At 36.2% G+C, this 12,555-nt stretch overlaps 1 protein-coding gene across 2 annotated transcripts in view; it reads left to right on the top strand.

Moving 5' to 3' along the window:
* The window catches only part of LOC118272813 (glutamate receptor 1), an 83,437-nt gene that overhangs the window by 18,566 nt on the left and 52,316 nt on the right, over positions 1 to 12,555 (top strand). For both annotated transcript variants that reach the window (XM_035589537.2, XM_035589604.2), the window contains exon 2: positions 4,948 to 5,100. In XM_035589537.2, coding sequence (XP_035445430.1) covers positions 4,948 to 5,100 — 153 coding nt within the window. The remainder of the gene's footprint in view (positions 1 to 4,947; positions 5,101 to 12,555) is intronic.

Here is a 12,555-nt window from a genome sequence, read left to right as displayed (position 1 = left end):
AGTCTTTTTGCACTCAATAATATGGGTGTATGGTTCCATCGCTGCAAGCAGTATTATCAGTTCTTCTTTTGTAAAATTAGGCCGCCGGGCCCTAGAAGAAACACTTTTTTTGCCATGGTAATTATGACTCAACTAAAATAATTATTAATCAATAAAAAATACCACGAGAACAATTCACAAATCACAATAGCACAATGTGTGACAGCTCGGTTGACTTGATGTGTCAGTTGAAAGTTCGTCGGTCCATATTACGCATTTTTGTTTTAAGAAATGCAACAATTTTGCTCTAAGTCAAATCTACAACGCACGAAAGTGTAAAAAGGAACGTAAGAAACTGCATTACCGACTCTCTAACTATGATTAGTTAAATTACCATCCATACGGACATGAGCAAGAGATTTTTAATTGTATTTAGGTTAAACATATTTAGCAAGATAAACACATTTAACTAAATTCTGTTTAGACCAAATGTTGCGCAAGCCGCCCTAAGGGCGGCTTGCGCATCGTCGCTAAATACAGTTTAAGAGCGACGTAAACGCATTTAGTCTACTAATTACATTTAGCGTCTTGCACAACAAAAATTTAGGCACTAATCACGTTTAACGAACTGTCAAAGTTAAATACCCAAAGATGGCTATTTAGCTTCGCTAAATACGTTTAGTACCGCGCGTCATCATATTTATGTAGGTTATAGACATTTTACTATTATTTTATAAAAGATTGTAAAGAGGTCGGTAGGAAGTTTGTAAGATGGATTTGTGGGAATTGTATTCTGACGACGATGAGAAGATTATAGAATATATTGATAGACCGAGGGAATTGTTTGAGAGAGCAGACTTATTTGGAATGTATTCGGACCACAAATTCTTCAGGTTTCGTCTAACGAAAGAAACCACTATATTTTTGTTACAGCAAATAGCCCCACATTTAAAAACCAGCAACAAGTAAGGAAATGTACTTTTATTAATGGATATGGACTGCCTCGTTGGCCGAGTGGTTGCAAGTGCGACTCCCGGGTCGAGCAAAGTATTACTGGGCTTTTTCGGTTTTTCGAAAGTTTCTCAGTAGTAGCACGGAGTCTGGACATGTGCCCGGTATAAGGCAATAGGCTCACCACACATTATATGGGACTTACAACATAAATTGTGAAAATTGGGTGTAAACATAATGTGTGGCTTAAAGGCGTGACGATATGTATGTATTAATGGATATTCAATAAATAGTAATAAATAAAAACTAGCAACAAGTAAGGAAATATACTTTTATTAATGGATATTCAATAAATAATAGCTATTTTGACCTAGTCATTTTGCTTTTCACTCTGTTTTATTTGGTCAGTCTTTTTGCACTCAATAATATGGGTGTATGGTTCCATCGCTGCAAGCAGTATTATCAGTTCTTCTTTTGTAAAATTAGGCCCTAGAAGAAACACTTTTTTTGCCATGGTAATTATGACTCAACTAAAATAATTATTAATCAATAAAAAATACCACGAGAACAATTCACAAATCACAATAGCACAATGTGTGACAGCTCGGTTGACTTGATGTGTCAGTTGAAAGTTCGTCGGTCCATATTACGCATTTTTGTTTTAAGAAATGCAACAATTTTGCTCTAAGTCAAATCTACAACGCACGAAAGTGTAAAAAGGAACGTAAGAAACTGCATTACCGACTCTCTAACTATGATTAGTTAAATTACCATCCATACGGACATGAGCAAGAGATTTTTAATTGTATTTAGGTTAAACATATTTAGCAAGATAAACACATTTAACTAAATTCTGTTTAGACCAAATGTTGCGCAAGCCGCCCTAAATCAATAAATAAAACATTACACACACATGCTCACTTCTGATCGTATTTGACAAAACGTCAAAATCGATAGACATTGCGATGATATTGACGTCTCATATGTATAGAGTTTTATAAAAGAGTTTGAGTTAAATAAAAATTATCCTTGAACGTATGTTAAATGGTATTGTAAATTAAATCGTATATGGTTGAATTTCAACCACTAGGCGACCACTAGTAATACTAATTTGTTCAAACACACTAGCATGACATTGACATGAAATCTATCTAATTCATACTTGTATTAATTAATAATTTACAATAATTTAGCAGTACTACAGTAACTAGACTCAGTTGCACGGCAAAAAAAGACGCATTGAATCTGCGACAGCAGTATCTGTATAAGAACCTCGAAGAGTACGGTATCGTACTTGTACCTAATCGTAGAACATTCTTCAAAGTAACAAAATATTACAGCATTTATCATCAATTTGAATTTTTATAATAACTGATAAGACTTAAAGTCAACATATCACTGATTAAGTATCTAAACTACAAACTGATTGGCTGTGAAATTCAAAATTAGTCTGAATGTTTCATATTCTACGAGACCTAGGAAACCACCACATATTTATATATCTACTACGTACGTATGTAATAAAAGTAACTAACTGTATTATTACTATAAAAATGTTTCTACCAGCACCTTGGCAATATTGTAGCTCCCTATTATCATTTCATAAAATCCCAGACTGTGGCGTGCCCCGTTTGTGCTATAGAATACTTTTGCAGCGGTGATAAAGTTTCTTTTAATCTTCTTTTAATGAAGTTATAGTAGCAGACCCAGGTAAGACACTTTCAGGTACAACAAACAAAACCTGTTTCATAATAAAAATGAGAGCAAAAGAGTTTTACGATGAAATATTGCTGGTGTAAATAAAATAAATAAAATGAATGAATTGAAATTACAATAAGTATTTACAAAATATTATTTACTAGCGACCCGCACCAGCTTCGCATGGATGCAATGGTGATATGTTATGCATATAATATTATTTGACCACCGCATTAAAATCCGTTGCGTAGTTTTAAAGATTTAGGTAAGCATACAAATGGACAGAGAAAGGAAGTTTGATTTGTACTATGTATTCATCAAATTACATTAATTATTTAATAAATGTTGTCTAATTTCACTGTTATGTTGCACAATTATTAAATTATCTAATTATGTTAAACTCAGTAGGTACGGAAGATGGCATGAGTGTTTTGAACGCTGATGGAATGATTACGATGCAATATTTTTATAACAGAGCCACTTATACGAGTTCTTAATACGCAGAAAAATTAGATTTCACACACGGCTGGTGACGACCAATGCGAGTGTAGCATGTGTGGCGAGACTTAGAAGGTATTCTTACGATTAAGAATTACTCTTAAAATATTACCTCTATATATATTTTTTGCCAGCACAAATTGCACAAAAATTTACTAACAGCCGTTATCAAAATCATTTAATGATAACTTAACCAAGTCCTTAGCTTTGTTTTCGGAACAAAATCGTGACTAAAGAATAGTTTTCATTATTAACTGTGAGTACGGCAGTCTTTGAAAAAATGATTTTTGTTCTAAAAGACAGCAGTTTCGTTACATAAACTTCTACTTGAAACATTCTCACAGAATATAGAAAGAAATGACGTTGCAAATAGAAGAAATATTGCTGGAGATGGAACCTCGGAATGGCTCTTAGGGCATAATGTTCGACCAGCGGGAGCGAAAAAAGACATAGTGATCGTATGCGGGCACGTAAAGCAAGCCGGGTTTGCGTGTTCCAACGGTATTAAAGGAGCTGGCGAGCTGTGGCTTCAGTGATTCAGATAAACGTTTCGGTCAGCAACCGTATATCAAATGGATGACGCTTTCAGAATACGGGTGTTCTCGCTTTTTCACCGTACGACCGATAAAGATGTCCAATGAAGTGTTCCGGCTCTTGTTTGTGGAGATTTTCATAGACGAGTGATTTACAGCGGATGCGACTGTACACTTCTACAGCAGCTAGATTTACTTTTCGATATCAGTAGTTACTTTGATTTTTTTCTAAGGGGATAAGCCGGTAAACGATCTGACCGATCAACTGATGGTTAGCAATCGGCGCCGTACGTGGACACCCAGTCTTTTGGGCGCTAGGAATTTAGGATTGTTAGGGATTCGAGAATTGGGGAGATTAAGGAGGAGGTAATTGGGCCTCTGGTAACACACGATGAAACACAACGCAAACGTTGTTTCAAGTTAGTTTTCTGTGAGGCCGTGGTATCACTCCAGTTGAACCGGCCCATTCGTACTGAAGCATGTGTCTCCCACACTTAAAAAGTTTACATTTTTCAAACCACTACTATACAGAAAACGGAATACCTAGGTATTATGTATGTTTATACTCACAATTACCAACAATATCTCTGAAAACAATGTATTTTATTTTAATATTTTTAAAATACGTAAATGATAAAATCAGAATAAATATGTACCTATATTTTCATCGTCCAAACAGCGTCCTTTCATTGTCATTTCCACATGACCTGCTGTTATTTAATTCAGACATGTATAATATCCGACGGCGATAGTTTGCACACCTGCCACAGTTGTCATAAGCTATCGACGCGGAAAACGCAGGTACACATGGACGATTTATTTTTTAACGCTCTTGTAAACATGAAACAAACTGCCATGAATTTATTTAATACAGCTTATTTTACATTTAACTATGAGTAAATTGTATTTATAAAGAGCTTTATTAAATTGATTTAAAGCTTTTTCAGTTTCAAGTGTAGTTAAAGCTGTTACTATTTCGATCTGCGTTTTATAATAATTATTGTAATGAGATTTTTTTTATTTATCTAACTAAGAACCCTATGATAGTAATAAACACCACTACAGAATCAACTTGCACGGTTCTCTTACATTATCTTCTATTTCATTGTCTGGAATTTAAAAGAGAATATGACCTCTCAGTTTGTTTCAGCATTTCTTCTCAGAGTAGTCGGATAGGAAATGCCGGCCTCATCTAGCTATTTGAAATATTGACGTGTAAAAGTGTTATTTTATAACCTACTTACAGAAATAAATATCATTTAATAATAACAAAATGTGTTTGTTTTAGGAGCAATATTCGACCAGAACACTGAGGAAATTCAAAATGTCTTCAAGTACGCGATGACCGTACACAATCAGAACATCAGCAGCCGCCGATTGGAATTGCAGGCATACGTCGATGTAATCAACACTGCTGACGCCTTCAAGCTCTCTCGACTAAGTGAGTATAATCAACTAAATAATTTGACTGTACGGTTTGTGCGGCTGCCGCGCAACGTGTAACGGGTTCGATTCCCACAAGGAGCAACTCTTTGTGTGATCGACAAATTGTTGTTTCGGGTCTAGGTGTGATGTGTATGTGAACTTGTAGGTAGGTAGGTATCTTTGTAAACGCACCCACGTTACAGGAGAAAATTGTAGTGTGGAGGGAAACGTTTAAAAAAAAATGCATGTTACACAATGCGGAAATGATATTTTATTGACGGCTCTTTCTGGCTAGGGCTATTCACAATTTGAGGAGTGGCTAGAGAGGCGCCACGGCGTCCTCACCTACCGCCTGACACAGTTGCTTACCGGACATAGGAGTTTCGGTAGGTTCCTGTTCCTTATTGGGCGTGAGAAAACGCCCGGGTGTCATCACTGCGAGGACCGCTCGGAAAACACGGTGGAGTACACGGTGGCGGTGTGCCCTGCGTGGGCTGAGCACCGCCAAGTCCTCAGGGATGTGGTCGGCGACGGCGACCTCTCGCGCCCGGCAATGGTTCAGGCCATGGTGCGGAGCGATGGGGATTGGGATGCCGTCTCCTCCTTCTGCGAAGTAGTCAAGCTAGCTAAGGGGGAGGCGGAGCGCATGAGAGAACAAACCTCCTCACGCCCCAGCCGTCGCGAGAGACACTCCGGGCGTCGGGGATCGCGGAACGATCTCCGGCCACCATAGGTGCAGGTCTACGGACGGAGAGCAAGGGTAGCTCATCGCCCGACCAGAACCAGACCCGTGCGTGCGGCGCGTCGCGTTCTGCGCGCGCCTCAAAGAGCCATCAGACCACCACAGATGGGGCCCAGTAGGGCTGATGCCTAATCCCGAGCTGTGGACTACCTAGCGGGTTTACCGGGGGCCCCGGCTCGAAAAGCAGGAGAAGGAACGGGGTGGTTTTTAGTCACTTTTAGTCAAGAGTCTGACACTCCCTTCGCCTCGCCTAGGGCGGGAGAAGTCATTGGATGATTCCCCCCCCCCCCAAAAATGGGGCTATTCACAAATTAAATAGATTTCGGTTTCTTTTGCATGAATAATGAAAGGTACTCTCACTTTTTACAACTATTTTTTTCGGTCTTGTAAGTCATCAATCATTTGACCTTCATGATTTCACGGACATAGTAACAAGAACGAAGGAGTAATTTAATAGGACAGATTGAGCATAAAAAATAACTATTTTTTTATAAAAATACACACCCACAATTTCCTTCAGATCCAGATAAACAATTTATTGATTACGCAAAATCGTACCTTTTGCTTATTGAACCTACGATCTAGGTAAAATACCAATTAGAATACATTTTGTTCTTATATCAAATTACATCATCATCCTTCTTGCTCACTGCTACCTGAGTCTATCTCCAATTACTCGCCGGCTTATAAAATGACGCTATCGGTCTGATTATCGGTGCGGACATTGCATGACGCTTGCTACCATTGTCTGAACAGTGAATTAAGCATTATTAGCTCTTGTTTCAACGTATTTGTATTTATCCAATGACTTATTTCAGGGACAAGAATACCTAATTACCGTTATTATCTATTGTATGCCAATTGCGTCATTATCGTTTTGTAGAATAACTAAATAATCGGACGGTCGGAATACTAAAAGAATATTTAGATTACGGTAATAGATATCCTAAACTTTCACATGAAAAGATAAACAGTTAGAGTATAAATAAACAGTTATTACAAAATCTTTAGTACGAATCTAAATCCTCAGTTGAGAAAATCATATTGCAACATTCCAACTAATGAGTTATTTTAATCCAGGGCATTGCATGATTAAAATGTTTCCGCAAATCAAAACCACACTAAGAGCAAATTAGCTCAATTAATCTGGTCTATTTAAATTGATCAAATAGAAAATTCTATCAAGACTAAATAATCAGTCGGTACGTAGCTTAACAAGATTTAGGATACTAAAAGTCCATCGCCTCTGAAATCTGTTTTTGACGTAAGCAATTATTGGAAATACTTAAGTGTTGAAATTATTTGACTTAACACAAAGTCAAATAATTTCAAAAGGATTATATTAAAATACGGTTTGAAATGTTTGACAAAAGTTTCAATAAACGAATCGCGTTTAAATTTTTATTGGAGAAAATACTTTTAGTGTTATTAATAAAAAATGTGTTACCTTAATAATCCCTGTTTGTGTTTATTGCCAAGTTTTAAAACCATCAATAAGCATCTAAATCGGTTGAACGCAGTTTAATGAACTAGCAATTACCAGTATAATGAATATAATGAACTAGCAATTACCCGCGACTTCATCCGCGTGATTATATGATTACCGTAATCTTTTTACAGGCTTCCAAAAAGAGGAGAGGAAGTTATCAGTTTATAATGTAATATTGTAGATTTATAATGAATCATCGCCAGCAACAGGAATGATGATCAATTTAGACACCTATGTAGGTGCGCTATACAAAAATGTATGGGCACATCAGATTAACATACCTTAACATGATCCAATCAAGAAGGACCTCATGTTCAAAAAACATCAGTTGCCGAATTTTATAAGAACAATGGAGCGTCGTGTTGAGGATTTTCAATATTTGTTGCCATTTCTGAAACTATATTTGCGATTATAATTGATTCTTTAAATGTGAACTAATTTCTTTCTATAAATAAAATCTCTCATTTTAGTCCCAAAATCTACTAGTCCGTAGTGAGTCGCGCGTAACGTGATAGGAATATTATTTTCTGTATTCAAACATCGTCAGTATCTATGAAATGAAATTACCGTTGCAAGTCTGTGTGCCATTGTCTCAAGACTTGAGGGAGCCTTTAAGAGGGGTGTCATAAGTACGTCACGTGATTAGAATACTGCAAATATCTTTGTCGCCGGTTTGATCAATAGTCCACTTGAGTAACTAAAGCTTTGTTACTATAAGTAATAAACAGCTATATTTCAGCGTAATTAATATAGATTAGTATGTCTATGTATATACAAATAAAACTGTTCAGGATAACGTATGTTCTCTTTACTAGAAACTTAATGTTAGGTAATGTTAGCAAACGTAATATCTCATAATTATTGTCGGTAAATCAACAATATTTCGATATGATTTTTATCCCTAGTTCTACCAAGACGGCTCTATAACTGAATACTGTGTCTCGTTACTCTGTGTGGTGCTTACAGGTTTTATAAGCGTAGATAAAAAAGTCATTTCAGGACTTGTCGCAACTAAAACTGAAGAACAAAGACTAAAAATGAAATTTAGAAATAAACTGCCCTTAGTTGGCTGAGATATATTCTTATCAAAGATAAAAAAGGGTATGGAATGTTATCATGGTGACAAAGCCGCAATCAAACGACTGCTGTCACCTGATTGTCGTTCGTAAAGACCCAACAAATTACATTAGATAATAAAAACAACATATTTTTTGGGGTTTTGGAACAATAGCGATACGGAAATTAAAAAGGCAAAAGAAACAAAGGCAAATTAGCTGCGAAAGGAAACGAGCGCCCATAGACAGTTCTTATTTACTTTAACGATGAACACTTCCGTATCTATCCCGGTGACCCTGTCTTCAATACTAAACAAACGAGGGAACTTTCACAATGAGAACACAGCTCATCAATCACAACGAAAGACTTGTCAATAAGCTAATGAGCAATGAATAAAGTAGGCGAACATAGGTACTGTACAAAATATTGATCACATTGCGCAGACCTTCTGAAAAACGCTTTGACCTTACGTTCGAACGTCAGAATGCGAATTATGTTTCAAGCAAAAACAATGATTGATTGGTCTCTTACTATAAACCTAATTTTATATTGTTTAACGATACCCTAAAAGTTTTGTTCAATAGTACACATACGAGTTATTAATATTAAAATAAATTATACAACTATATGTTCCGAGAACATGACGTGTAACACATCAAAGTTCTACAAAATATACATATACCTTCATAATATCATGACGTTGATGTAAAACGGCGACGACGAAGAATATAATATATTAAATGAATACATTTCGACAAGAAAATTAATGCATATAGGTAATAACTACATTAAAAATATTTTTAATAGCTAACCTCATTGTTTTTGCTCATAGCTTACTAAGGGTGCTTTTCCTCCAGAGATGTGCTGTGCTACTTTGCTGTGGATGCGTTTGGTTTCCACTTATCATATTCATTGTTACACATAGCATAGCACTGGTGGAAAAGGGTTCAAGGTTAAGACATGTTTCTTATATGGAAAGATGCCTGCTAGCTTTCGCAGCATAGCTACATAGCACATCTCTGGTACAAAAGCAACTTGATATTATAAATAACTTAGGTAGTAAGCGTGCAGGTAATGCAAAGCAACTATGTGTGACGTTTAATTTGAATTAATATCAATTGGACCGGCATACCATTGTGGTTAAGTAATAGACGCAGCAATAATACCAATAGTAATGCTAGCATTCCTTGCAAATTAATACATGTGGCATAGGTAACATACGTAAGTTACATGAAGGGTGTTCTCATACAAATGCCACATAGAAAGAAATAAAATTAAGAAAGAAGATTTTCACCATTTTGTCGAAATCGCCTGCTTGAACCATTGGCTCCAAACGACCATAAAAAAAAGACGTTGGATCTAACACGCTATTTGAATGTTTATTAACTACATAATCAGTGACTACCCTTAGTGTGTCGCAAGGTCCCATAACACGGGACATTATTTTGATAGATTGGTGTTTGACTGTATTATATTATACAAGCAAATAGTAATCTGCTTGTATTCTTCTGTGACTGAAGAATTTAGCAAGGACTTCCATTCCTTAGAGGTTCACAAATCCTAAAATTATAAGCTAAAACCCGTGCACTTTTTCTTCACAATTAAGTAGAACCGGCACTCACTGCCAGCGTACCATGGCAGACTGTGCTGCGGCATACCGTGGTATACTATGGCATCCCGTCGTACATCTATTATCGTGATCGCTTCTCAAGTTACAACCATATTTCAACTAGCTTAGCAACTACAATTCCTAGACACAAAGTGTCGATAAGTCTGGCAAGATGTCCCGAGACGTATGGTCACTATGTCACCGAAGCACACCATTGCATCGAAAGACGTGCTGTGGCAACACGTGGCATCGTAGTATCGAAATAAAGTAACATTAACTCTAAACTCATTGAAGTAAAATACAAAATCCCATCAAAAACATCCTGTAAAAAACCCAAGTCTCGCAGCTCAGTCTTTCTACCGTCAAAAGTTGTGAGATCCATGTAATACCTAGTCGGTTAATCTATTTAGTGTCTACTTGAAGGACCTTCTGTCTTAAGTTATTACATAAGTTATTATCATGCCAATATTAAAAATATTTAACGTTTTAAACAAATAGATCGACTTGGACATCGCTTGATTTGATTATTAGTATGTATCACACTACACAGCACGACGGGCCAGCGACCAACAGGAACGAGAGTTTCAATCGCGTGAGGCGCGAGAGACTAAAGAATCTAATATAATATTGTAATATTCATTTTGTTTTCATGCGATGTCCAAGTCGATCTATTTGTTTAAAACGTTAAATATTTTTTGTAGAGCCTTTCTTTTTGATACCATCTACTTCTAACGAATTTTGTTAAAGGTCTTATGATATTTTCTTATTTTTATATGTAGTCTTCCTCTTTTTCTTTTCCGGTACTACTTCTTGAGCTTCAGCCACAGTTTTTCTCAATCATTACGTCGACCATTTTACAAGTAATAATGTTGTTCAGTTTCATGGGCTAAACACACCCTTACCCACCCTATACCCCCTCCCTTGCCTCATATGGTAGGTACCTATCTACACCTATTAAATTTATAACCACCACCAACCACCAACTGCATAAATAACTTTGTAATCCCATATATTTATATGGGATTACAAAGTTATTGATGCAGTTGGTGTATTTGGAAAACTGGACCGAAATTACAAAATATTTAAGTTTTCCCATGATTAAGACACTAAACTCTATATGTATTCCAAATATGAAGCTTCTAAGTCTGCTAGAAGTGCCTTGGACTTTTGATGATCGGTGAGTCAGTGAGTGACAAAATTTAGAAACTTTAACAAGTTGTCATTCTTAAACTACTGGTTCAAATTGACTGAAATTTTAAATATTCCGTGTTTATACAATGCCGGATTAGTTACTGAAGATTCAGGTTTCTTGCTTTATCCACAACCGAATTATAGGGGGTCGAAAAAGGCCCGAATTGCTTCGAGAAAAGGATGGTACGGCCGTGCCGCTTTTTTTTTTGCTCGACTTGGCGGGGGCACTGCCGTGCCCCCAGATAAATTGATTAGTGATAAAATCCTTTGCCATGCCATACTGTGCCATGCCATTACAGTACTGGGTAATCAAATTATTTTATATACTTACGGTATTTTAATATTTAGTTAATAGCTATAGCTTCATCTCGATCAGATAATTAATTCAAGTGATTTACTCACAGCTTCATGTAACGTGATCATGAGATATCTTGATTCTGCTAAGTCTCATGTGTGTATAGTGTATGTGATTGGTTTGTCAGACATGAATTAAATCAAGGCTCCATCATATATTACAACAAAGTGCTTACGTAAGTTATGTCGAATGTTGTTTGAATGCATTATGGTTTAATCTATATTAATGTACAATATGTACATAATTAACGAAATTCAGAGACGAGCGCGATGCCAAGCGTAGTTTTCTTAAACATCCCTTTTTTGGATTGACCGCATAGTATTTACTATACATTAAAGGCAAGGCAAGCGTTACTGATTGACTGATCTATGAACATGCAAATCTAAACATTGTTATATTTAGTTTACTTACATAATGTGTTGCTAAGCGCAAAATTCGAGAATACCATTAAATTATCCGAATAATCCAATAACCGAGAGGTTTTCCGAGGATTTCTGAGAACTTCGGATCAATTGGAAAACAAGGCTCTATCATATCAAGAGATGTATTATCCAATACAAAACATTTCACTTACCTACAAGAAGTTATTTTGGATCTACGAGCTATTGCTCGTAAAATACAAAATATACATTAGGTACTATTGTACCTAATGTATATTTTGTATTTTAACCTGCTGCGGTTTTTCCATCGGATTACAATGTGGGTGTCTTCAATTCTAGAGTGAATAGGCTCTTAAGAAACTAGTGCGCCTCACCATCAACAATTACATCACTACTTACCATCAGGTGGGATTGTAGTCAAGCATTAGTTTTTATCGAATAATAAAAAAAAATTAAGATAAAATATAAAAAAAAGAAATGAATTGCTGAATATGTACAAGTAGATCATCATCTGATTATTATGATTCACCCAATGTCCACTGCGGGTACTGTATCAAAGTAATATTTTAGAGATCTTAAATTTTGACAATAATAGCCGTGTAAAATAGGTATCTCCTAAATAGCTAGAAGATGTAAATTAAATAGAACA

The sequence above is a fragment of the Spodoptera frugiperda genome, chromosome 25 (assembly GCF_023101765.2).
Source record: "Spodoptera frugiperda isolate SF20-4 chromosome 25, AGI-APGP_CSIRO_Sfru_2.0, whole genome shotgun sequence".
Classification (NCBI taxonomy): Eukaryota; Metazoa; Arthropoda; class Insecta; order Lepidoptera; family Noctuidae; genus Spodoptera; species Spodoptera frugiperda.
This window is presented reverse-complemented; position numbering and strand designations above follow the sequence as displayed.